At 48.8% G+C, this 26,520-nt stretch overlaps 8 protein-coding genes across 8 annotated transcripts; 5 read left to right on the top strand and 3 right to left on the bottom strand.

Moving 5' to 3' along the window:
• Positions 1-120: 120 nt before the first annotated feature.
• On the top strand, positions 121-1,826 carry BC939DRAFT_465753 (S-adenosyl-L-methionine-dependent methyltransferase). The gene is made up of 3 exons (XM_051557554.1): positions 121-481; positions 580-703; positions 804-1,826. The coding sequence occupies exons 2-3, from the start codon at positions 600-602 to the stop codon at positions 1,798-1,800; spliced, it is 1,101 nt and encodes a 366-aa protein (XP_051407548.1). The 5' UTR covers positions 121-481; positions 580-599; the 3' UTR covers positions 1,801-1,826.
• BC939DRAFT_465751 (uncharacterized protein) lies at positions 1,827-6,893 on the bottom strand. Its single transcript, XM_051557553.1, has 10 exons — positions 6,697-6,893; positions 6,549-6,613; positions 6,345-6,454; positions 5,594-6,255; positions 5,464-5,504; positions 5,053-5,379; positions 4,742-4,957; positions 4,505-4,655; positions 2,983-4,431; positions 1,827-2,886 (listed from the first exon to the last, which is right to left on the bottom strand). The coding sequence occupies exons 1-10, from the start codon at positions 6,745-6,747 to the stop codon at positions 1,912-1,914; spliced, it is 4,047 nt and encodes a 1,348-aa protein (XP_051407547.1). The 5' UTR covers positions 6,748-6,893; the 3' UTR covers positions 1,827-1,911.
• Position 6,894: 1 nt separating this feature from the next.
• Positions 6,895-7,515, top strand: BC939DRAFT_465749 (cytochrome c oxidase assembly protein PET191). Its single transcript, XM_051557552.1, has 2 exons — positions 6,895-7,143; positions 7,270-7,515. Exons 1-2 carry the CDS (start codon positions 6,967-6,969, stop codon positions 7,306-7,308), a joined length of 216 nt encoding a protein of 71 aa, XP_051407546.1. The 5' UTR covers positions 6,895-6,966; the 3' UTR covers positions 7,309-7,515.
• Positions 7,516-11,393: 3,878 nt separating this feature from the next.
• BC939DRAFT_481118 (uncharacterized protein) lies at positions 11,394-12,420 on the bottom strand (the record flags this gene model as incomplete). The annotated part of the gene is made up of 2 exons (XM_051558995.1): positions 11,394-12,237; positions 12,332-12,420. 2 exons carry the CDS (start codon positions 12,418-12,420, stop codon positions 11,394-11,396), a joined length of 933 nt encoding a protein of 310 aa, XP_051407545.1.
• Positions 12,421-13,245: 825 nt separating this feature from the next.
• BC939DRAFT_428778 (NAD-dependent glycerol-3-phosphate dehydrogenase N-terminus-domain-containing protein) lies at positions 13,246-16,001 on the top strand. Its single transcript, XM_051553214.1, has 5 exons — positions 13,246-13,448; positions 13,548-13,691; positions 14,147-14,249; positions 14,986-15,350; positions 15,452-16,001. Exons 1-5 carry the CDS (start codon positions 13,402-13,404, stop codon positions 15,822-15,824), a joined length of 1,032 nt encoding a protein of 343 aa, XP_051407544.1. The 5' UTR covers positions 13,246-13,401; the 3' UTR covers positions 15,825-16,001.
• Positions 16,002-16,221: 220 nt separating this feature from the next.
• Positions 16,222-17,772, bottom strand: BC939DRAFT_465743 (uncharacterized protein). Its single transcript, XM_051557551.1, has one exon. It carries the CDS (start codon positions 17,597-17,599, stop codon positions 16,337-16,339), a length of 1,263 nt encoding a protein of 420 aa, XP_051407543.1. The 5' UTR covers positions 17,600-17,772; the 3' UTR covers positions 16,222-16,336.
• A 949-nt stretch (positions 17,773-18,721) lies between these two features.
• On the top strand, positions 18,722-21,046 carry BC939DRAFT_465741 (uncharacterized protein). The gene has a single exon (XM_051557550.1). The coding sequence runs from the start codon at positions 19,089-19,091 to the stop codon at positions 20,976-20,978; it is 1,890 nt and encodes a 629-aa protein (XP_051407542.1). The 5' UTR covers positions 18,722-19,088; the 3' UTR covers positions 20,979-21,046.
• Positions 21,047-23,209: 2,163 nt separating this feature from the next.
• Positions 23,210-26,455, top strand: BC939DRAFT_402582 (Sec23/Sec24 trunk domain-containing protein; the record flags this gene model as incomplete). The annotated part of the gene is made up of 9 exons (XM_051552684.1): positions 23,210-23,390; positions 23,492-23,619; positions 23,708-24,157; positions 24,280-24,377; positions 24,479-25,248; positions 25,344-25,462; positions 25,561-25,758; positions 25,874-26,074; positions 26,186-26,455. 9 exons carry the CDS (start codon positions 23,210-23,212, stop codon positions 26,453-26,455), a joined length of 2,415 nt encoding a protein of 804 aa, XP_051407541.1.
• Between the last annotated feature and the right edge of the window lie 65 nt (positions 26,456-26,520).

Below are 26,520 nucleotides of genomic sequence, written 5' to 3'. Positions count from 1 at the left end.
GCCTGGTCCTGTTCCTGGTCCTGTTCCTGCTTCTGTTCCGGACATGGTCGTAGTTGTCAATATGGATAAGTAAAAGTGAGCTGAAACATGATAGCATGTTCCAACTTTAAACCCGCGTGGCTTGCCCATACTCAAGCACATTTTGTGGAGAACCAGAAACAGATCTTGCATTTGAATCATCCTTCCAACGATCACGCAACGGAGGCAAGAACAAGGACAAAACCTCATGGCAACGGCAACACTCTCGAGACGCTCCCTCGGTCTCCTTTCAGGTACACCCGGATATCTTCATACATATGGATCCAGGCTTTCAATTGCTCGCCGATGTGCGAGGATTATCTCAACGGATACTGCCGCTACCGCTGGATCAGATGCATCCGAGGGATATATCTCCCAAAAAGTTGACCCACGTTTTCGATATGGAGATGTCATTATCCTCAGCGATAATAAGGGCGAAAGACGGCTCATAGGACCATTGAAGGTATACGTAGTAAAGCTTCCGATTCTGTTATCATGGATCGTTCGGACAAACGAAACTGATCTGACTGACAGTCGATTATGGTTGTCAATGACAGAAAGGCGCCTTCCGGGACAACAACATGGGCCGACTGAAGCACGACGAAATCATCGGTTTATCACCGCTTTCGACCATCAAGTCCCACATGGGGGCCAAATATACTCTACACTGGCCAAGTCTAGACGAGTAAGTCCTTCCTCCCAGACATTCACCATTCAACACCCTCAAACATTTTGGTTCGCGGTCCATTACAAGGATAATTAATTCGGTGGCCATAACAAACTAGGTACTGCACAAAGGTCAAGCGTCAAGCGAGCATCATGTACCCCAAGGACGCCACCTCAGCTGTCCACCTCCTCGACCTCTTCCCTGGAGCCCATGTCCTCGAAGCCGGCACTGGCAATGGTTCCATGACCCTTTACATTCAACGCGCGATCCAAGCACCCGGATCACATCTCGATACCGTCGACATCCGTAACGAGCATTCACAACAGGCTGAAAAGAACATCGAACGCTTCTGGAGAGGCATGTATCGTCCTGGAATCACCTTTTGGAGATCTGTCGGCGGGCTTCAAAAAGTGATCAGGCATCTCAAGGGTGAAACGGACGACGCACTCAGAACAGCAAATCCACACTCACCGTCATCTTCTGGAACCCCAGTAACATCTGGCGTGAAAGGAGATTCAGAAATTATGTGCGACAAGGACGGCAGACCTTTGACGCCTCTGGAAATAAAGCGCCAAAAATTCATGGAGACTAAAGAAGTCCTCCCGCCCAACCCTCACCCGAAGGGCCACCAATACGACGCCATCAGTTTAGACCTACCAGATTGCAAAAGCGTCCTCTTCGACCTCTTGCCGCTACTTAAGCCTGATCGACCCATGTGTCTATACATGGTTAACATGTCCCAAATTTTGGAACTCGTTCAGTGGATGCGACAGAACTGTGATGACTATACGGTCGAGCGAATACTCGAGGTCGATTGGAAAGAGTGGAATGTCCGCTCTGCGGCCGTCAGAAGCAAAGTCAGAGGACGAGTTCATGTCGGAGGGCTCGGAAAAGTCTTGCCGCTGCAGCAAGCAAAGAAAGACGATAACGAGGAACATCAGGAGACCAAGGAAGCATTGGCTACTACAGCAGCGGACAACATCCCAGATGACGCTGTCGGCTGGATCTGTCGACCATTACACATGCCCGTTGGGCACACTGGATTCTTAGTTCAACTTCGCAAGAACTCAACCAATACCGAGCTAGAGTCGACTCCATCGACTTTCTCTTCATAATATTCCATCCACTTTGCTGTTTTTTTTCTTCGCATTTATCAATAGAATGTACATTATAAACAACTTGACGTTACATGCTGATGCCTTTGACCTTGATATTTTCGTCCGCCCTTAAACCGAGAGATTGTCATCGTCCTTTTCCAAAAGTCGAAACAACCTTGCTCTCACAGCCTGCTGCTCTTGTGCTGGGAGAAGCTTCAAAGCGAGAACCAAGCAATCGACTTGATCTGGCGATAAGAGCCTTAGAACATCGGGCTTCTCTACTGTTGCCTGCGTCAATCCTAAATCAGAAGCAGCAGGAACGGGTGTCGAAGGCTCTTCACGGTCGTCTTGCTGCTGCGGTGTCATAAGCAACGCCGGAACAGAAGGTCTAGATGGGAGCTCTCCCTCCTTTGCTTCGTTTCCACCTGGTTTGGCCTCATCACTTGCCTCAGTCTTCAGTGCTCCACTCAAGGCATTATTTGATACCTCCTTATCACTATCAATATCTGATGCCTTCGAGTCCACCACCACTATGTTTATAACGACCTCACCTCTGTCAGTGCTTTCTACGCGCGGCGTGGATGCTGCGATACTGGCAAACCAGGCCTTGGTCCCTTCATCCATGCCGTCAGATCCCCGCCCAGTACCAAAGCCGGATGACGATAGCCTATCCTTATTCTGATAGCCATTGTCCAGTTCCAATATACGAGACTCGGTATCCCTTGATTCTCCCTGGCTCTTACTGCTTTGCTCGTCCTTTGGCACTCCTTGATTATCCTTGACGTTCAGTTTGTAATGCAGATCATGGCGCCGCACAATCTCCTCTGAAATGTTCATGGCGGTCAGGACGAGTTCATCTCTAGCCTTGGATCTGGCTATGCGTTCCTGTTGCTCCAAATCCGTATCCGTCTGTCTCATAAACCTGGTATAATCTCTTGTCCATGCTGTATTCGCTTTTGCTGCAAAGACGGAATGAGGGCGGAGACGGTTGCTGAAGATCTTTTCTGTGTGTAAATTTGCAGCGATATAGGACATTTTGCTGACCGCCATGAAGCAGTATAAGACGAGGTCGGTTGGAATTGTCACCCAATCTATGCTAAGGGACTAAACGATGATGTAGATAAAGAGAAAACTCAGTTAGAGTTCGAACATTTGCATATTCCTCTTCGCAGGCAGCGTTCATTGAGAAGCTTCAAATACCCTGATGGATGACAGGATCAAGGACGCCACTTGATCTATCATCACGTCATATCCCAACTCCAAGCGGAACGCATCCAATACAAGTTCCGTCCCTTTGGGTGGCAAAGGTTCCAAGGAGAACCTGAGCAACATCTCGGATACATGGAGCACTAGTAGCAGTATATCCTGATAACCGAGAACCGTAAATTTGCTTTTCGCTTCTCGAGTGCCTTGTCTATGATACCCAGCTTGAGTAAACGAATCCCAGTATGGTCCCAATGGTTTTTTCATAACCTCCTGTACGTCCACGACGTCCCAATAGAAACTCAGATCTGGTAATCCACTCCAGAATAGGATCATTCTTGGTGCTCCTTTAGTGAGCAAGCGACAGCCTTCAGAGCGAGAGCTTATGCTTAAAACGCGGTACAGGACAGGCACAAAGATCTGCCCCAAGTATTCCTCATCTGTCTGCGAGATGATTGTAGCTGCGCCAAGCGCCCAGGTTATTTCCGCCATTGTCTCCTCACACATGCGCGCCACATCCAGTACGAGGAACAATGCTGTCGAGAGGTCCTGCTTGCCGCTGAACTCGGAGGATCCTTGATAATTGAACGTATTCAAATGATCCTGGCAGAGGAGCGAGATTGTAGGCGGCAATGCAGGCAGAGGTAGGTCCGTGTCCAGATGCTGGCGACATGCGCTTAAAAGCGGCACCAACACCAGCTGCGATTCCAAATCGAGTAAGGGGATGCTCTGTTCAAGCGTCCTTGAAATAACATCAGCGACATCGTTTCCAGTCTGCATGTTGATATCCATCGAACCAATGTGGCTAGACATTCTTGAAACAAGGCGTTCACAAAGTCCTGATACGTCCTCCATATGTTCGCCACCACCTCGTCCCTTGTGCTCAAATCCTTGCCTTCCACTGCCTGGAACTTGAAATCGGCTATCGATTTGATCCGCAGTCCAAGCACTCTCCATGGTCCGCAACTGTAGAAGCTGAAGGAGGATCCGCAAATGAATCTGATGGTCAAACCAATCGCCATTGACTAATAATGCCGTCGATTTCCACCCGTACATCTTCATCAAGATCCCTGTCACAGACCGGAAGAAAGTACTCTTCTCCCCTCCGATCATTCGCGCCAGTAACGGAGCCGCACATCCCACCAAGAACTCTGTTGGATTGATCACCACTTGCCCGTGACGGTTCTCTGTAGAGGTGGCCTTTAGGACAAAGTCGACGAAATTGCGATGTTGGTCTTGATTATACACTGTTATTTCTGAGTCCGGCTCACAGAGGATATCGTGAATGACGCTAACAAGTAGCGTTGGCGCCTTTGAATCAGTGCGCAGCCAAGGTAACTGCCCACTATTGACGAGTAATTGGATGAGGATAGAACATTGACCGCGATTGACAAACGCATTATGAACGATCTTTGCGATGACTTGATACGGGGCTATCAAGGAGATCTATACTCAAAACTGTATTAGCTTTGCTATTGGGCCTCGCGCGACAGAGTGTCAGATCCCAAGCGATAGTTACCTTGATTAGCGCCTCGATAGTACTTTGGGGAACTGTTGAACTCTTGGTGGCGACGAGTTGATTGAGCGTTGCGATGAGTTGAATGTCGATATTCAGTCTCCAAAGCTCCCAGGAACCAAACAATGGGTCATTTACATTCTTGCAAATGAGTCTACGAGAGGACAGAAATGAAAATGTTTGTTAATTCTACTTACAAAGTTCTGCTTCGGATGAATCTATGCCAAGAGTCAGCCCTACCTCGACTTCATATACAGATAATCTCTCAACTGACACTGCAGCTGCTCTTTCTTTGAAAAAACGGCCAGCAGTAGTTCGCAACCCATCTGGAATGTTTCAAATGACAACCTTGCTGGATCCGTTCGATGCCTCCTTAAATATCTGCACAGCACTGTGCAAAGTTCCCAATGCAAGTCGCATGCGCAAATGAGGTCTGCAAATCCTGCGTTGATAGCCCTATATGTCAGTGTGAAAATGAGTTAGAGTCAACAGCCAATTTCAGATCATTACAGAGCAAACTGTACAAACCATATCCATAATAAACATCTTACGATTCTTCAAAGACCGCAAAGAACTGAAGCTTCAACTTCACGCATGAGCGCCAACCGGGCAGCCGTTGCTGGATTGTCGACTCGACCCATGCAATTTGTTGTTGTAGTTCGTCATCTTCACTCAGGTTACACTGTGGTACGTCGAACGCACGCCTGGCGATAACATTAGGCGGTATTTCTGGTAGATCCTGATGTCGCCGAATAGTTTTGCAAACGCTAATGAATGCCCTGCGGTGTCCATTTTCCGAGGTGATGTCCGAGATATGTTCCTGTAACCCATGCTGTACATCAGGATTATTTTTGAGAAGGGCCACGTCCTCTCGCATTCTACAAGGAAACGATCAAATCGAGGGGTTAGTAATAGCTAGGCTTTGCACTATTACTTCTGGTTGAGAACGGTTACACAAGTACCTCGTCTGCAGCCTGTCCGCTCTAGTCAACTTGGGTAGGGCCTGTTCAGAAAAACCATCAGTGGCCCTGTCAGTAACCTCATTCCTAAAATGAAGCCTAACAGGAAAGATTCTCAGATACGCTGACATACCTCGATGCGCCTTTTTTTCAATGGCCCTACTGCATCCTGCTGCTCTGGTAATACGTCTGAGAATCCTGGAATTAGGCTATTCCAACGTTCGATATCGCAGCGATGCCTTTGAATAAAGTCAATGCTATTGTCTGGATGCTGAATGGCGATACGCACGCAATCCATCAAGAATCCCTGAATGATATCGGCCGCCTCATTGGATTGCAGACCTTGCCCTGGCAATCGCGATATTGGTTGAGCAGCCTGGCCTATGTTCCAATGTGCCACGTGCGATGGTCCTCTCCAAGCGAGGCGCACAAATAGCCGATTTAGTATTCGTCTGAGCGCCATACGAAAGAGTCGCCAGCAACTCTCCTGCTCCTTGATTCGATTTCTCCACAAATCTGTCAGTGCATCACATTCTTTAGGCTGGGCATTGTTCCTGTGATAACTGGATGTCACCAAATCCGTCGTCCATAGAAATAGATCCGCCATCAATCCGGAAGAGAGTGTTGACGAGTTCAGAATGAGATCGACCAGGCGTATTCTCTCCTCGAGCGAAATGGTTAGAAGTGCAGACAGTAATTCGTCCTTGAGGTCCAGCTCTTCCACCAGCATCAGATAAGAGTCCGTGGTTATTGGCCAAGAAGCGTTCAATGTCAGGAACTCGTCCCTGCACTTTCCTGATGAATAAAAACGATCGGCGTTTAAGAGGGGTACAATTCATCAAGTAGAGGGGTTTGCAAAGGTCAATCGCATCTGTCGGACTTACGTGATGACCAGGTATCGAACATGTATCCATGGATGAGGGGCCGAACAAAGAACCGATCTGGTTCCAGAGCGAGGATGCGCATCAGCCGTGTCATGAGTCGCTTTGTCGATCTATCCGCGCCATCCAAGAGGGCCATGAGTCTCATCAATCCTCTCAGTACCCATCAATCTCATCAAACAACCAGTTATGATCGTAAAAACGAACCTGGGATAATCCTGGACAGCATCCTGGCCCCTGTAGCATGATAGTAAAGCCGCCTCTAGATCCAGCTGTGGAATATGAACAAGCATTAGCTTGGTCTGCCTCTTCTCGGCCTCAGTTCACATTGAGGTACTCGAGCAGGCGTAAGTACCTTAACGCGGATAGCAGCACTCCCTGTTCTTGACAGGTGAGTTAGTACCATTCCTGTTGTTCGTGGCGCGGAAGTGGAATGAGAGAAGGTTTGTTACTGTCCGCTTTTGGCAGCGACACATCTATCCTGCCTGCAGTCACGACCTCGTCGGGCAATAAACAAGAGAGCACTCGGCAAAGAGAAACAGCTACTTGTACTCTACACAGCACCAAATCACTCCAGCGACGACTCGACGTGAGCAAAGGAATTCTATACAACACAGAACACAGCATGCCATCAAGTTGCAAGGAACTCCGGGCTGAGCTGGTGGAATGCGTTCTCAAGTCTAACTGCGTGCTTGTCGATGGACTCACTCCACAGGAATGTCTCCGGGCCGAGAACGAATACAGAGTCCCGGCCGAGTGCGCAGCCATCAAAAGGAGCTTTTTCGAGTGCCGACGTGGAATGGTAATCGTGCAAGCAGCCTGAAAGGCTACCGTATCGCTTATGTACTACCGTGAAGACTATTCATGGCCACTTCTTTCTAACCCGACCTCCGTTGCCAACAACTCCTTCTCAACTGGTCAACCACAGCTGGATATGAGAAACAGATTCCGAGGCAACAAGTCATAACGGGACGGACTGCAGGATAAGGAAACAATCGAGTTCCCTGGAGAAACTTGTGGCGCTGGATTTTTATGGATATCGCCAGCAAGGTTGACCTGGATTTTGCCCAACTTTTTACAACAGTCATTCAAACCCCCATAGATTGTAATATTAGCCATGTGAAAATGAAAATTTATTCATTGAACCCCAATTACAGTCGATTTCCTTCCTTACCACCATCATCCACTCATTCCTTCTTTGTCATTATATCTCCAGTTCACTACAATTGCAACAATGACCAAGCGTGGAAAAAGCAATTCCTACTCTATCATGTTCTGCGTGAACATGATAACCCTTCAAGAGGACTATACTCAACCGACCCCGCTGCAACTCTGTCGATCAATGAGCATGTTGGGGGGGACCGAAAAGTCGTATAGGATCACAATACATCTCGACCACGTTCGATCTTGAGCAGGCCTTGAGGTGGGTCATTAAAGAGCAATCCGCTTTCGCCGTAATCGCCTACCAAGAGTTAGACCCGAAGGTCGAGCTTCTTAATTTATCCTGTGGCCAGCTGGACCTTTCTGAAGGTACTAGCGAAATGGCAACCAAGCTATCCGAGATATCTCTTTACTCATACATCAACCACGAGGCGATGAAAATTTATTCATACGACGACTTGGTGAAAATCAGCGACGATGCCATGTACTCGAACACTCGCCTGATCTCAATACCAACCTGCATCGAGTGGATCGTGGAAGCTGCATTGGACGACCTATATTCATACATATGTTCCTTTTGCGGGAAGCATGGTCATGATGTAGACTGTGGACATTACTGCGCAGAATTCGAGGCGTGGGTTGATTTGGAAACAGGCATTGAGCGATACTACTCAATCCAATGTTACTTCTGTGGGAAGTATGGTCATGGCGATGGTAGTTGCTCAGACTTCGAGGAGTGGATTGCTACCGAAAGAACTACTGAGACCAGGAAACTCTGTTGGTTACACGAATTGTCCTCGTAATTAAAAATGCCGATACAGTATCATTCTCAGGGGAAACTGGCTCGTGGCAGTCAAGCGTTCATAGCGATGTTGCAACAAGATGATCATCTGGCATAGGACTATACCCAGGGAACCCTAACGGGATTAAGCGTCGGATCACAGAACCTTGGCAACCGGCTTCACACGCCAAGAAGCTCTTCAGCTGAGCCGCGCCGGCCCCATGAAACATATAAAAAGGCCTCTAGTATTTATTATTTCCTGTTCGACTTGTAGTGGCACGCCACACCTCCAATGCAACAAATCCGCCTACCGAGCAGCCATGGAAAAAGACTTTGAGATCATCTTTCCTCAACATCAAAGCATGAACTGGCAACAGTAGAGCAGATATCGACCAATTGAGGAGACACTAAAGTGCGCTGTGTGTCCGTGGTCATAAACTGCAACAAGTAGTACGAATTCGATGGCCCGTTTATGCAACTGAGAGTCCGTGAAGCATAATAAAGCAGGGTGCTCGGTAATGACCAATTCATCTGTATTCATTCGCCGCCCGAGAATGGGCCACTTACCTTTTATGTGTAATTATGAACATGCACTTGTGCAAGCATACGTCAAGCAGACGTCTGCAAAAATGGTATTGCTGTTCATGGATTTGACATTCAGGAAAACGCGCAATGATTTTGTTAGTTCCCAATGTTCGTATCACAGGCGGAGTACGCCTTGGACTAAGCGCAAAAAGAGAGCGATCTGCTGTGCTTGTTAAATTAAAGTTATGTCTGTGCCTGAAGGTTAGTGCTTTTTTGTCTCTTGATCGAGGAAGGAGTTGAAGAAGAGACCTGCAACTAGCAGCAAGAGGACCAAACCTTATGGGGATAAAGATTCACAACTCGTTGATGGGTGTTCTCCGAGTGGATTATACCTGTCTGGGCATTGGGCAACTCGCAATGAAGCCTTTCCACCCGAGACTGTCCCCTCCGTCGCATTCAACGAGAAAAGTCTGAATAAAAAGGCGTTCGAGGGCGTTCCTTGCGGAGTTGGACCTGTAGACGTTTATACTTCTAATAGTACGTATTTATTAGCTGGCTACAATTTTTTAAACTCGTTCGGGAGAAAGTGTCTCGGCACCGTCTCTTTATTACTCTATTACTCCTAGAGTCTGCTGTCGAAAAGGCCGACCCGAATTAACTTTTTGAATACGTTCATACACAGTCATGGTTCATTTTGGTCTACTCCAAAACGCGCTATAAACTTTAGCTTAAGGCTGTTTTTTTTTTTTCAAAAAAAAAAAAAAAAAAAAAATGCGAAAATTGAACAATAATGAAGAAAAGAGAGGAAAGAGCAGAAGAAGGCAAGATGAGCGTCTATTGATTGCGATGGCATGTCTCTTCAAATCGTGTCTCCATCGTTCATGTGCTGTGCACAGCACTGAGAGCTCAGCTTTTTTTTTTTTTTTTAATTTGTTTTGAACGACCAGATCCTCCTATCCTTTGATCACCTTGCGATGGACATCCTTCTGAGCGCTTTTTTTTTTGTAATGCTAATACGCTGCCTATCCAATAAACCCGACTTGCAGTAGAATAATTCCAAAACCTTAGTGAAGACCCGAATCTTCATAAATAGCGCCTTGCAAACAGCAATCTCTCGCAGGGCATTGAAGGGTAAATACTTGTCTTCTCCGGTCATTGTTAAAAAAACATCCCCTGATCATATTGACGGAGAGGCGTTACAGCAGTAGTGATTTGGCATGGCATTCGCGGGAACGTGAACATCAGTGTCGGGACGCTCATGGTGCGGCTAATGAGATATAAATGTGCGCACTTGCGGAAGGAGTAGGCAGAGAGTGCATAGAAATGAGCGCGAGAAAGGTTGAAGATGTGGGCCTTTCATAATTATCTCTGTTTGTGCAGAAGGCGGTGGAGGTCAATTAAGTGGATCACATACAGCAGCGAAGTTGTCGCTATTATTGAAAATATATTGGCAGGGGTCAAAGCAATCACTTTATTTGTTTCTATTGGTACTACAGGGACAAAGGAGTTGACCATGGATCCGTTGAATAAGCTAACCGAAGTTTTCTTCTGACTCTGTACTCTAGTCATGTCCTCGTTTTGCTTTTTGTAGTTATTTATTTCGTTTTTCTGGTTCTGCTATGTTTTCAGTTCCCTGCTCTGGTTTATTGTGTGCTCATTTCAATTGGTTCGATGGGCTTGGTGAGAGTGCGATGTAGACTTCAACTCCTCCTCCTATATTCATATACGTCTGTTGGCCTGTCGGCGGGTACATCAAGGTATAGTATCTCCTTTCTAGTGCTTTTTATTGCGGGAAGTATTGTCATTATTTTTCACACTCCTACATTCTTACATTCTTTTGTTCTCTGTTTTTTTTTTTTTTTTTATGCGCATCACCTTTTCATCTATCTCATATCCACCTTGCTAGCCAATGATGTTTCCGATTCCATCGAAACAAATGTCTTTCAGTTCCATCATGGCGCGAGCGTGTTCCATCGAATCCACTGTAGAACTTATGGAAACGATTCATTCAGGATCGTTATTCAAGACTTGTCTTTATCCACTCTGCATTATTTCGTCCGCATCAGTCTTTAAACAGCTCCATGCTCGATGTGTATGTACCGTGCTTTTGTTACATTCGGGACGTGCAACAGTTGGGCTCTCAACTCATCAGCATTCCACAATGATTCATGGCAGCTGTTATTGGAGTTCAAAATGAGCAACTGCCCTAGACGAAAAAGAAAACTTATAAAGCCCGTCGTCCCCGTTTTCATCTGCATGAAGTGCTGACGGCTTTCTGAGGGCCACTTTCCCATTATCACTATGCGTCTTTGAGAAAAATAAAGTCCTTCCTTATTCCTTCACGTCATACCCCAGGTCATAAATATGACTGTGTTGAATTTTTTTGCTCTAAAAATGCAACCACTTCTGTATGGAATGGCAATCCGTTACAGAGACGCCTGTACTCTTCATTCCTGTCAAAAGGCCCCTTGTCTCTTTTACAAAGCAAGAATATGTAATCCAAAATAACACGCTTTGTAGCTGAAAAGTAATCTGTCTCTCCATATTTATTGTAAAATGTAGTGCTCGCAATCACTTCACTCCAGTTATTGTTGTTGTTCCCGATACTTTATCGCACACTGCTCCAAGAACTCAAGTTCCTTCTGGTAATGATACCGCATTTGGTCATCGGAGTACCGCCAAGTTTGCCAGTCTGGCCGGTACGTCGTCAAAGACTGTCGAAATGCGACCCATTCTTTCCAGTCGCGAGCATCCCAGCCCTTAGTTAATAAGGCTGTCTTTGTTTTCTCCAAAGCAGCATTCTGCTCTTTGACTTCCTCAGGCGATAAGCTCAAGAAAGCAGGGTTATGTTCAATCGGCTTGGAATCGCGCGAATACGTCCCAGTCTTGTTGCAATCATCATCCTTTATCAGCAACAGTTCATTGTCCGAGATATCGTAGGGCAGGTCGACCATGATGATCGAACGCATGCCGAACCAAGGGCCGTAGACCGGATGGACATTTAGGAACGCAATTGGGTTGAAGTATGCGAATCCTGCAGCCTGCGCCACATGTTGGATTGGGAGCACAGTCTCTGGTGGAGCGACAAATCCCGTGGGCTTGGATCCTGGGGGCGGCGTCCCTGCGGGCGGCTGAGTGATATACCAGTGCGAAAAGGCGACCGAGAAGGGCGTAGTGACTTCATGGCCCTCGATATCAGAGTATAGGCCTGCCTCTTGAAGAGCCTGGAGGGTGACTTTAGGGATGTTGCCTTCACAGTAATGATCCATGGGATCTTTTTTCTCAGCCTCGGTCTTCAGGTTGGCAGGGTGGTGCTGAGCGAGGAAGGGACCCCAAAACGTGCGGTTGCTGCCAACAATGATGGAAAGGGTCGAGGTTTGACCAAACGTGTGCATTGGGTTCTTTTGGCCCAGAGTTGTAGCATTGTAGCTGCGTTGTAAGAAAAAATACTGTTAGTTAGGTACGTTCCATAAGGGGATCGCTCGGTTTCAAGAGCTTGTGTTATTGTGAGTGAGTTTTGTACCTTTGGGCTGCAAAGGGATGGACGATGTCGAGACCGAGATCTCTCAGAGATCGACGGAGCGATGCGAGGAAGATTCGCTTTTGCTCCATTGTGCTTGCCATGGCCAGGGGGCGTCGATTGGGAAGCTGGACTTTGTTTGCAACAAGGTGGTGTGAAGGAGGGGTACAGATCCAGGGGTACAAAAAACAACCGCCTGTGCCTGGCATGGATCGGAATCGCCCTGATCATCTGTTTCAATTGCGTATGCGCACAATTTATTTCTTTTTTGGTGGCAAACTCATTTGTGTCTATTCTTCTGTACTTCAACAATGGGTTTTCACCATCGAGCGACGGATTTAACAGTGCTCCCAAAGGATTCGATCAACTCCGGATATCATAATGTCCTGCGACCCATTCGCTTCTAGTGGATAGATTCAAGATAAGGCTGTTTCAGGATTGACATTGAGGGAAATGGTGAGTGGACATGAACGAGCGCGTGTTAGAGGTGCCAGGCGAAGCAGTTGATTGGCAAAGAGAAGATTTAAGGTGTTTTTGAGCGTAGTATGCATTAATTGAAGCATGCAGTCAAGACGGAGCGACAAGATGTGAGGATAGAGAGATAGACAGAAAAGTACATGTTGGATAGAAAACAGGCAAGGACGGCAACGGGCGGGTGAATTAGTGAACCGAGGAGCGAGAAGAGGAGGGGGCCCAGGGACAAGGATGGAATGGACGTTAGACGGAGGGGACACAGATCAGTCAGCGAGAAAACGTTTAAGTAGAAGAGTCCGAGCACACCCACAGCGGACTTGGCACGGACAGACACATGTGCATCGACCCATGTCGCAACAAACACGCGCTGGCGGAAATGGCATATGATGCCTATTTCTATTGCCGCCCCCGCTTTGGGTTTAGGTGTCTTCCAAAAAAAGAATCTCATTCCTCTTCTGATCTGATCAGCTATAAAAGTCATCGAGCATTACTTCCATTTTTTTTTTCTTCATCAAGCGATTCCCTCCCATTCTTCATCTCAGCTGCACACCGCCAACAGCCTCACCCCTCATACACCCTAGACACAAAGAAAAACAGACATGCAACACTCAATGGAAAAAGTGGCCCTTATTGGATCAGGCAACTGGTAAGGCGTGCTACCACTTGAGCTCAATTGACCTGCATGTCCTCATATTGTCTCAACGACCCATTGTAACCGATTGGAATTGTAAACTCTTTGCACTAGGGGATCTGCCGTCGCCAAGATTATCGGTCGCAATGTCAATAAGTTCGAACACTTTGACAGAAATGTCAAGATGTGGGTTTTTGAGGAGAAGATCAATGGACAGAACCTGACTGAGATCATCAATACCAAGCATGAAAACGTCAAGTAAGTGTGCTTCTCGCTCTTTGTTGTTCTACCCCAAAGTAATTTTTTTGGGTCAAGAGTGTGCCGATCCGGATCGATATCGACCTACACATACGTCTTGTCATTGCACAAAGCACAAACGACAACAACAAAACAACAACAAAGAAGGGTCTCAATTATGTCACACAACCGCAAGCAGGCTAGATTGTGCAGACGACCAACAAGAAACATCATTCTGCAGCTACGAAATTCATGTAGCATACAGGATCAAGGGACCAGGAACGGAAATCGCCCCTCAGGGGCTCGCCGGCATTACTTCGCTCCCCTGCATGCTCGTGCATTCAGTCAATTGGACATATTTCGACAAAAAGGAAACACGTGGGCGCCCTCTTTATCTTTACCCGCGAGGTCGACATGTCTCTGATGGCGTCAGTCTCTAACTCCATCCCTCGCTTTCGCTATCTCTTGCGAAACAGATACCTCCCTGGAATTCAATTGCCCGAGAACATCATCGCCTGCCCTGATCTGCTCGAGACTTGTCGTGATGCCACTATGCTCGTCTTTGTTGTTCCTCATCAGGTAAAGTCATTATTTACGCTCAGCAATACAGCGGCAACAAATACGGCAGCAAGCGCCAGCATGGACCAACTGGAACGACCCGCTGGTTTCGTTTGGATTTTTTTATATATCTGATTTTGGCAACTGTCATGGGAAGATTGGCAATACAGGTCTAGACAGAAACATAAGGTTGTCTCTGCTGATAGAAGCAATTGACCATCGGATTTGGAAAGACGTTCTGATTGCTGTCAGTTTCATTTAACTCGAGCTTTTTCACATGTTGGTGCAATCACACCATGTCCTCTAATCCAGGACATGCTTATCAAATGAGCATATGGGCTGAGAGGCTCCCAAATGGTTAACAGGAGGTGGTGGGTGCGCTGATAAGAAAGTGGCGGTCGGAAAAGAGCAAGAGAGTATTCTGCAAATTTATGCGGATGTCGAATTTTGTCAACTCGTTCATTTGCAGGCTCAGAATTACATTCGGTCGCTTTGGATTAACGGCATGGCCTGACCGGGATATTCAGGACGCATTGTACTGACTTCTTGCGGATCAATGAACACCCATGACCGAATGGCATGCGGATACCATACCACTGCCAGCCTGGACACCCAGAAATACGCTGTTCCTCAATTGTCTCACTCGCGTCTTTTGCACGTGCTACATCCCTCTACAGCCTTTTCGAATTCATCTTCCCGTTCCTGTATCATGCCACTAACCATTGAATGCCTTCATGTGCCTCCTGCTGCTTACTAGTTTGTTGCAAGTATCTGCAAGCAGCTCAAGGGTAGGATTCAACCCAACTGCAAGGCTATCTCGCTGATCAAGGGTATTGATGTCAACGAGGACGGCTTCCGTCTTATCACTGACAGGATCCAGGACTCCCTCGGCATCCGTGCCTGTGTCCTAAGCGGTGCCAACATTGCGAGTGAAGTCGCAGAGGAGCGCTTCTGTGAGACTACGATTGGATACAGGAACCGGAAAGATGGCGAGCTCTTCAAGCAGATTTTCCACACGCCCACGTTCAGGGTCAACATTGTCGAGGATGTGGTCGGTGTTGAGTTGTGCGGCGCGCTCAAGAATATTATCGCAATTGGCGGTGGATTGGTCGATGGCCTCAAGTAAGGACGACAGGGAATGTTTGATTGGTTGTTCAGCGCGTTCGCTTACTGAGAAAATATACTCAACCGTGCACATCTTTTACTCTTCTTCTTTTTGCTAGGCTTGGTGACAACACTAAGGCTGCCATCATTCGCATTGGTCTTTACGAGATGCGCAAGTTTTCGCAGATGTTCTATAAGGATGTGAAGGACTCAACGTTCTTCGAGTCGTGCGGTGTGGCTGACTTGATCACAACCTGCGCGGGTGGTCGCAACCGCAAGGTTGCCGAGGCCCACGTTACGACCGGCAAGTCCTTTGATCAATTGGAGCAGGAAATGTTGAACGGACAGAAGTTGCAAGGAACGTCCACCGCTCAGGACATGTACAACATTCTGTCAAAGAAGAATCTGTGCCACGAGTTCCCATTGATGACGGTCATCTACAGGATTTGCTATGAGAACCTTCCCCCCCTCAGGATCGTCGAGGACATTTAGACAGTCGATACATGCTCTTAATTGATGATACTCCTGTAATAATAAACACTAGATAGTAATTCTTTTTTAGCTTGATGTGATTGTAGGACCTCAGAGAACGCAGTGCGCTACACAGAGGCCAAGAGTTTCAACAAAGCTCCAGCCCAACAGTCATGGTCACTTCTATTAACTATGAAACTCATGTTGAGCTTATTTTATTGTCAGATGCGTGCAGGTCATTGACTACTCGGTGTCCGCCTCATACTATACGATCTGGGCGTAACAAGGCCACAAACGTCAAGCACCAAAAAAATGATGCAGACGAAAATAATGCTAAGAGCAAGAAGACACGTATTGTACAGCCATCCTATATCCGAAGGAACGACTTTTGGACTGTCTGTGAATAAAGCGATTCATTGTTTCAAAGAACGACCATTCTGTTCTTTCGGGGCAATTAACTTTATTTACAGGAGCGTGGTTGGGCGTGCATAGGTAAGGTATATAGTCATAACAGTTTAACATCAAATGGCTTCTCAAACGACAATGGGCGCCGGCTTCTCACTAAGCCAGCAAACCGCCCAGCGGTACTGCCAGTTGGCGAAGGTCCTCGACACCACCAACAGCGAAGGCAGGAAGCAGACCATGAGCGGTATCGACATCGAAAATAATACGATGATAACGATAAAGATTGGAATCGCATACATCATCTTCCACACTAGAAAATAAAACATGCTGGCCACGCTATGCCGGTCCCATGTGGCCCTCATGTGCTTCGCACTGCGATGCCACAGGTTCTTGGGTCGTCGACTGCGCGACACATGACGGTTCTGCAACTTGCGTCGGACGAATTCTGGGAGAGGCAGCTCGTATCCAAACAACCGCGGCGCCTTCCAGGCTGGACCCGGCTCTGCAGCGATATAGACTTTAGCAGGGATATACGGATAGCGTTGTCGCATCTCATGCGAGACTAGTGCCTCAGAGAGGGCCAAGTCCACCCTGGCGAGTGCACGCCACGAGGTAACCGAAAAAATCGTGCAAACGTAACCGAGTGGGGGAATGATCATCGCCACCAAGGAGAAGATGACAACACAGAGAGTCCAGCAATAGCAGAACAGTGTCCAAGGAAGGAGCAACACGATCTGGTAACCAAGAGAAGTCCAGGCCTTGCTGTCACCAGCAATGGTCCAGCAGGATTTGTTGGATGGGTCGTCTTCATTGATGGATGAATCATCGTCTTGGCAGTCAGTATCCAGAAGCCGATCCACATCTTGTGCGTATTCGCCATCATTATCGGGGCTAAGAGCAATATGGCCTCTGAGACCGAGTTCTGGGGCGCTGGCGATGGTTGGGGAATGGACGATGCCATGGCTAGCAGAGGTACCACCGTAGCAGGCGTCGTTTGCCGAAGAATGAGGAGGGGCCGAGGGGCCGGCAGAGCTACTGCTGCCAGCGGCATTGTTGCTTGATTGATAGTACGTGGAGGATAGTGATTCTGGAGGGATCCTTTCCTTGATATCCCGATCACGCTGGCCGGGTGGGCCCCTCAGATGATCATAGTTGTCATGGAGCTGCGGGATATCCTTTGCAATGGCCTCATAAGAGGGTGGTGCGTCGTCGTCGGACGGTGTGGTGGGGTGCAGCGTTATGATGTGCGTTTGCTGCTGCGGTTGAGATGGTGGATGGGCGAGAAATAAGTCTTGTGGAAGATATGAGGAGGCTGGGGCGGATGGCTCCGTAGAGGGCGGGCGCGGATTAGTGGCGTAAGAATTGCTCTGCCATGGATTTTGGTCGGCCATTTTTTGGAGTGTGATTCCCAAGCAGAAAAGGGTGTGAAAAGAACGAGGAAAGATGAAAGATGATGGACGCGACGGTAAAGAACGTATGGGCGGGGAAGATGGAGGGGGCGAGGCAAGAAACGAAGAAAAAGGATGACGAGAAAGGGCAGACGGCGCGTTGATATAGATGAGGGGCGCCCCACTACAGCCCATTTGTTCAAAAAAAAAGTCTTGGCAAGAAACCCCATTACATGTATAGCCTAGTGAACTCCAAACCACCGCCTCCTCCTGAAGGATTCCACGCAATCGACCTGAAGCGTGCCTCCCCCTTCCCTCCCTTTCCCCTGTACCCCGCACTGCAGTTGCAGCTCTACCCGCGCTTTCAATTGACATACGCATGGTGCATAGCAACTTAGCAAGCATGGCGCTGTCCTGTGCCGTCTCTGATGACGAGAATTGCTTCGCCTTGTGTTTATAGGAAATACAGGCTCATAGTCGCAATCCCGCTTCTGCTCTTTTTTCTTTTCGCTCCACTGGTTGCAGTCCTGGTGCTTTTTTATTTTTATTTTTCCTGCTCACCACAGTTACAATTGAAGAGAGAGATATCGTTGTGGTCGCACGGGGGAGACGGAAAACAGCGCAGCGACACCCCATGCTCATGAGAAAGCAAACTGGACGGACAACAAGGCAGGGTCCATCCTCGGTACTCGATGCTGATAGGTCCACTTCCCTTTTTTTCTTCTTGCAACGAGGGGATGGAGTCAGAACGAACGCAACTCCATTTTTCCACTTCCGCCTTTCACCACCCATTGGCATGGCTGGCAACCATGGCAACAAAGTTGAACTGCAGCTGTACCGCGCGCACACACGCACACACATAAACGCATAATGGAAAAAGAAACAACCGGATCTCTCCTCTTTGGTCTGCCATAACCCACCGTGGTCCGGCTTATAGTCTGGCAGCCTGCTCTCCCCTCTCCCTAACCCTCTGAACACATCAGACAGCAAAAAGGAAAGGGAGTGCGAAGGCGAAGCGGGGGGGGGGAATAGGATTGTTTCCGCTAATCAACCCAGCAGGCACGCACTCGATGCGATGTAACCATAGGACCAAATCCGGGGCAAACACCCTCAGGTACAAAACCACCACAACGCACTCCCCAGCACTACTCTCGTCTTTGCTGGCCTTTTTAAACATTGCTTGCGCTTTTCCTTTCCTTTTCCCGTTCCCTCGTCCCTTGTCGTGTTGTCCTCTTCCTCGCATCCTCTCGTTCCGATCCCCCCACCCTCACCTCCACCCCCATCTCACTCATCTCGCATTCGCCCCTTTTTGTTCCTGTCCTCGTATAGTCAGTCCTCATTCCTGCTGTCTCATCAGTTCATGGTTCATTCTAACTGAACCTTGTATTCACTCTCGGAAAGAAAACCTCCACTACAGCAGCCCTTGCTTGATCTGTCTCCCTTATCCAACTCAATTGCACACTTCATATCGCCGGCGCAACCTGGGTTTCCCATGGTGTTGGCATCCAAGCTCCCCTTGCCGGACGAATGTATCGACCTTATTGTAGCCTACCTCGTCGACGAGCGACAGGCCCTCCATGCCCTCGTCCTCTCGAGCCAGAAGCTCTTCCAGCGCACCGTCCCTGTGCTCTACAGGTCGCCGTTCCAGCTTATCGAACAATCACATCGCTGGACCAGGGATCAGAAAGAAGAGCGATCTGCTGCGCTATTGGCCTTGCTGCTCAGCTCTAAGGCCTCTTCACTAACAGCGCTGTCCATCAAAAGCTCAAGACCCATTGTAAGCCATCGGCACCAGCAGCTACGTCCCCCGACCTTGGACTATCTTCGATTCTATACCCTTCAATACCATGTCGATCTTCTGGGGCCCTTGGCCATCCTCCAGCATTTGACTTATGAAAAGCACATGTACATACTGGATGTCAGCAAGAGCATGACAGAGCTACAGAACGACGTCGCCATGTCCCTGGTCGAGTACCGTCCTGAGGATATCAAGGTCATTGGTCAACCAATTGCTCGCGCCCCATTGGTCCTTGTGCCCCTTCTACAACGGCTACGCAACCTCGTGCGCCTGGAACTTTCAGAGATCCCATACGGCTGCAAACTCGAGCCCATTCTGGAGTTCATACGAGTCCACGATGCGACCCATCATACGCTCAAGGAGATAAAAATCAAGGGAAGCGAGGACTTGAACCGGCATCTGATACCAACCCACTCGCAGCTCGTGCGCCTCATCCAGGCGATGCAGACACCCCAGGTCGTCGATGCAAGGCATTGGAGAGAAGCCATTCTGGTGCTTGATCAGATCCCCGTGGATTGTTTGCGTACCCTACTACTAGGTATGGCAGACATACCTCCAAACAATATCTCCGTCGTTGACTATCTATCGCTATGCACGTGTCTGGAGGAACTGAGGATGCCGATTCGAGACGAGAAGCTATTCGCGTGGGCGGTTGAAGAGCGGCAAAAGATGGGGCTGGACCGTAATGGTAGTGCCCTTCCCAGATCCAGATCCTTACCACCACCACTAATAACAACAACAACAACAATAACGGCGACATCGAACATGACCTCGGATTCTGTCTATTTGGCCCCGTCTCACCACCCAACGTCAGGAATTACAGGGAGGTCGTCACCCTTCTTAATGCCATCATCAGCATCTGCTACATCGTCGTCCATATCGCTTCTGTCGCCGTCACCATGGCAATTGAGGCACCATTATCATCCAGAATGGCATGCCTTTGAACAGCAGCATGGACTGGCGCGTCTCAAGTCCATTGAGCTCTGTGGCGAAGATCGGTGCCTGATCCCTGCGCTCAGCGACGCGACCGACGCGTTCCGGGATTCGCTCGAGTGCCTCAAGGCTCAGTCACTGGCGATCTTGATGACCACGGCTCCGATTTTGAACTTCATGCCCTTGACCTGGTCCTGGCCCCTCCCACGGCTCACTATTTTGGATCTGGAAGGCGAGGTGGCGTCTGCATTTGACTTTGCGGCGCTGAGATACTGCCCTGCGTTGTTAACGCTGCGGCTCTCCTTACCACCGTATATGTATTCTACCAGCGAAGATGGTCATATACTGGTGGAGATGACGGCGAGGATGTCACAGATCTGTCTGGCAACAAACTTGCTGGACCTGGAGCTGCAGGGCAAGTGGCCTGTTTCGGATGAACTTTTAGGAATGATGGCAAGGCAGATGAGGCGGCTGACAAAGATTTATATCGTGAGCTGCTCTGAGTACACGACGGAGGGCGTGCAGGTTTTAGTCAGAGAGCTGAAGCACCTGAAGTCGCTTGCGATCAGCAGGTGGCTATACAAGCTGCAGCCCACGCGACTGCAGGTAATTAAGTCCCTGAATCCGCAACTCGAGCTAGTGGAGGAGTAAGTGTAGAGTTCGGCCGCCTCAAGGATAACACTTGGTTTACATATAATAAAAGGAACAAGGGTGTACACAAACAACTAATACGTAGAGCATGCACACAGCAGCGAACCTGGTGTCCATGAAGGTGCATTTTATTTCGTATTGCCGCTTTGCCTGGAGTTTATGTGCTTCCCCAAAAACGCGAAGGTGCACGAGATCTGAGGCGAGGGGACAGACCAATCAAAGACGTCCAGGTGCAATGGACCCTTAACCGCTACTGTGGAAGCGCGTCTTTTTGTGCCATGCTACATTTGGCAGCTGGTAGGGGAAGAGGGAGTGAGAAAGCAGAAAGCACTCAAGCAAACGCAACGATTGGATCCCTTCGTCCCTTTTTTTTTTGTTTTTCCACTTCCAACATTCCGCTGAATAACATCAACGTTCCTTCACGCTCTGAACAAACGCTCATCCTGGACCTGCTCCGGCAAGAACTAGAAAAACAAGAGAAGCCCTTGGCACCACGCGAATAACGACTCGTTTCTCTCCTAAAAGGCACGGCATTTGCTTCAACGATCGCAACATGTGGGATGAACTCAGATTCAGCAAAAGACTTCTTCCAACTAATCGGCGCCTCTCTTTGTTTTAATATAGGTCCTGCCTCGATGTCAAACTACCAGCAACAACCGCCTCGTCCGTACCACCCAGGCCCAGGCCAAGGACAGCCGCCGCCAGCTCAACAAGGACAAGGACAACAAGGCGGTCCATACGCACCCGCTTTCAGTGGAGGGCAACAGCCGTTAAAGGCGCCAGGGCCGCCATATAGCAATGTGCGACCAGGTGTGGGAGGACCTGGGCCTGTCAACCAGCCAATTCGCCCTGGAGGAGCAGCACCGATGATGTCTGGAGCTCGACCCATGGGACCAGGTAACGTTTGTTCCTTGAACCCTTCTCTCGACGTGGATGGAGCAGGAGCTGCGGCTGCGGCTGCGGCTGTGGCTGCGTCGGTGTGTTGGTGCCCTAACACAAGCGAGCGTGCTGTTGACAATCGACAGCGTTGATACATGGTTTACACGAGGCATTGTCGAGTGGCAGCTAATGCCTACCCCTCACCCACACCAGCACTGCCAGAATGACTTAGTAACGTAGCATTCCACACGCGATCCACGGATCCCTCCCATCCGGCGGAGTTTGCTCTCACAGCGAATTACATTCTGACTATCGAGCATCACTTCTTCACTACAAACATTAAATAGGGCAAGGCGTCCAACAGCCTCGACCTCCACTCAACGGAGCGCCTCCTCATCCTCAGAATCAACAGCACCATCAACAACCGCCGCCTCAACAGCAACAGCAACATCAACAGCAGTATTCTGGAGGACGGCCAATCTCAAACCCAGGGATCCCTCCTGGAGCAAGACCACCTCTTGGAGTGCGCCCTATAAACCAGCAGATCAGACCAGGATCTCCATTGCAAGGACTTCAGGCTGGAATGACCACCGGGGTTCACCCTCCTAACCCTAATCAAGCCCACGGACAGGGTCCCATCCCAATCAGTACACCAGGATCTGCCACACAGCCCCTGTCGTCACCTCGGCCACCTATACCGGGCTTTCAGCACCACAACGCTGGGAATTCTCATGTAGGTCACAATGCCCCATACCAGCAACAACAACAGCAACATCAAATCCAGCAACCTACACTGCCTTCGACGGATCCACACGCAGCAGGAGGGCTAGGCGGAGTGCAGGGCCAGATGTCCAATATGTCTCTGGGCCAGAATAATACTCCTGATCAGCAGTCATTTCCCCAAATGCCCCCGCCAGTACCACCCATGCAGCCAGAGGTATGTATGGTTTCAAAAGGCTATCAAGACTAGGAACGTTTCGATCATCACCGATACTGACCCGTCTTGCACTCATTACATGTTTGAATAGGTGAAGCCTAAAGTCGGAGCCAGAGCCAAGCGAGCATATGCTACGGACCCCTCAGCACCCCCACCAGCTCAGGGTCAATCTGGAATAATTCATCCCCCAATCCCTCAGCCTGGTGTCAATGCCGTCCCTGAACCATATGGATCGCAAAATTATGGACAACCTCTGAACCAGGGTGCAGCTCAACATCCCGGATATGCTCAACCCAATGCGCCCTATCAGCAGCAACCCCACCAGGATCATCAGCAGCAACCCCACTTGGGCCATCAGCAGCAACCCCACTTGGGCCAACAGCAGCAACAGCCTCATGTAGCGCCGGCGCAACCTATGAACCAATCGCAACAGTTCCGGCCATCCTCGAAACCGAGAATCGACCCCGATCAGATTCCCTCGCCTGTGGCGGTTCAGGAGGCAGATCAGGAAGAATGGAACCAGAAACCATTTGTCACATCTTCAAGGACCAACGCCACTCCCCTGGCTAGCAGTGACTTTATGGCGGTTGATGGAGGTATGGATCTGCATCATTTGTATTGCCTTGAATACCATTGGCATAGCGAAATTTGTTACTGATCTTACTCATCGACTCCCTATTTTGCTCATTCCCCCTAGGAAACTGCAACCCTCGCTTCTTCAGGATGACTACGTACAACCTTCCTAACACGGAGGACCTGCTCAATACATCGCAGCTTCCTATGGGTCTTGTCATTCAACCATTGGCACAGCTCCGTGCTGATGAGGTACGTGCGTTCCTAGTACCAAAAACGATAGACGGTAAGCGGATTTCGGCACGATTAGCAACACTAACACGCCAAATCCTTATTCTAGGCACCCATCGAAACTGTTGATTTTGGTGATTCAGGACCAGCTCGATGCCGCCGATGCAACGCCTACATCAACCCGTACATGATCTTCACAAACGGTGGTCAGCGTTATGTATGCAACATGTGTCTCTTTGAGAACGAGGTCGACCCTGGGTACTTTTGCAATCTCGACATGAACGGCCGTCGGTGCGATTTGGATCAGCGGCCCGAGTTGCGCAGCGGAAGCATTGAGTTTGCGGTCCCCAAAGAATACTGGAACAAGACACCTACAGCAGTAGCCTATGTCTTTGCAATTGATGTCTCCTGGAATTCAATCCAGAGCGGGATGCTGCAGCAGTGCGTCGCTGGTATCAAGAGCGCTATCTGGGATGCGAATGGCATCTCAAGACTGGCACCCGGTACTCAAGTCGGTATTCTGACCTACGACAAAAACGTTCACTTCTATAACCTTTCCGTAAGAACTATGCCCTACATCGCATCTTGCCACCTTTACATTCGCTGACATAACAAGATGTCAATTTGAACTGTGCCATGGAAATCTTACGACCGTCTTTTTTAAATTTCACATTCAACTAGTCTGGGCTGGAGCAGGCGCAAATGATGGTAGTTCCTGACGTTTCGGATGTGTTTGTCCCTCTGAGCGAGGGATTCCTTGTAAACCCCGAAACATCTCAGTACGTTAGATAACTACACTGGCAATGCGTGCACGGCAATAGATTTGATGTATTATACGCACCCTGCTAACCTTTATTTTTAATTCGACTCGTCTTTTTAGAGTACTTGTCGAGTCTTTGTTGGATATGCTGCCTCAGCTTTTTGCAGAAAACAAGACGACTGAACCAGTGATTGGAGCCGTTGTCCAGGCAGTACGGATGGCGCTCGAGAACCGTGGAGGAAAACTCATCATCTTTCAAACTGCACTCCCAACATTCGGACCAGGAGCCCTCAGGCACCGCGACGACTCAAAGCTTTATAATACGGATAAGGAGAAGACACTGTATGCTCCTCAGGACGACTTTTACAAGAAATTGGCGGAGTGCTGCGTCGATGCTGGTCTGTCCATCGACCTGTTCCTGTTCCCGAACGCATATGTAGATGTTGCTACGCTGGGCTGCTTATCGAGTATCACGGGGGGAGAGACGCACATGTTCGTCAACTTCAATGCAGGCAGGGATGGCGTCAAGCTGGTTGGGGACATTGGCAGGATTGTGACCCGGCCTTTCGGATACAATGCATTGATGCGAGTCCGCTGTTCGTCTGGTCTGAGGATTGCGGAGCATTTTGGCAACTTCCACATGAAGAACAGTACGGACCTGGAAATTGCGGGTTTGGACTCTGAAAAGGCGTTTGGCGTGTTGGTTAAACATGATGGCAAGCTGGACGAGAAAACTGAGGCGTCTTTTCAGGTTGCGCTGCTCTATACTACGGCGGATGGACGTCGGCGTGTCAGAGTGCATAACTTCAGCACACCAGTCACGACGCTACTGGGCAATGTATTTAGATGGGCCGACATGGATACGACCATCAACTTCTTGAGCAAAGGAGGTAAGGATACGCTTTACACTCTCGGCCTTCTACAACATCGCCACAATGGTTACTGGATTATGTTTTTTATCTGACCTCATTGTTGATTGTCATAGCTATCGCACAATCTTTGAGTAAGCCCTTGAACGAGGTGCGCGTGGCACTTACAGAGAAGTGTGTCAAGATTTTGTCCGCATATCGTCGCAATTGTGCCTCCTCTACTGCTCCAGGACAGGTAAAAAAGACCCGAATTGCTTACGAACGACTGCTTTCCCCCGTCTTGAAAGGACCATTGCGGTTAGCTAACGACGCTTTTCATGATATCTTTGGTAGCTCATTCTCCCTGAGTCGTTTAAACTGTTCCCACTGTACACCTTGGCTATGCTGAAATCAAAGACACTACGGATGGGCAGAGACATTAACAGCGATATGCGCGTGCACCAGATGAGGATGGTCAAGGGCATGGGCGTGAGCGAAAGCATCGTCTATTATTACCCGCGCATGATTGCTGTTCATGCTATGGACGAAAAGGTATAAATATTCACTGAGGTTCTCTCATGTCCGTTACATGGTACCTTTGCAGTACTGATTGGCTAACTATATGAGTACGAACGTTTCTTGGTATTCCTTCCTTCACTTGCAATAGGTCGGAGTTATGGACCCCAGTAATGGAAGGGTTTACCTGCCACCTCTGGTTCGTGTCTCGTATGCAAGACTTGATGCCACGGGCGCCTATATGCTCGAGAATGGTCAAAAGGTGTTCTTGTGGCTCGGTCGCGACATCCCTGCACAGTTCTTGCAGGATGTATTTGGCGTACAGACTCTGGATGAAGTCAGTCCTGAGCAGGTATGTTTAGAGGGGCTATGTCCCCCATGCATAATCTGTCCGCCATCGTCTGCATTCTTCAAGAATTCGACCAGCTAATGATACCATCCTCCCTTTGCAATATTTTTATAGCGTTATTTGCCAGAAATCGATTCTTTAACAAGTAGTCAGTTACGCACGCTGCGGACGTACATGCAAGCACAGCGCGCAAAGTATCTGGATCTGACAGTCGTTCGTCAGGGCAAGGATCAGGCGGAGCTCGAGTTCTCGAACCTGCTAGTTGAGGATAAGAACAATGAGGCGATGTCATACGTGGACTACTTGCCGACCATCCATCGTATGATCCAAACAGAAGTGACAACGCGACCTCATGAGGTCCACACAAGCATCTGGTCACGCTAAGCTCCTTTGTCTTTGACACGGAGTACCCAGTAAAAAAAGACCAACGATTTTTTTTTTTCATTTAA

The sequence above is a fragment of the Gamsiella multidivaricata genome (assembly GCF_025024155.1).
Source record: "Gamsiella multidivaricata strain RSA 2152 chromosome Unknown BC939scaffold_92, whole genome shotgun sequence".
Classification (NCBI taxonomy): Eukaryota; Fungi; Mortierellomycota; class Mortierellomycetes; order Mortierellales; family Mortierellaceae; genus Gamsiella; species Gamsiella multidivaricata.
This window is presented reverse-complemented; position numbering and strand designations above follow the sequence as displayed.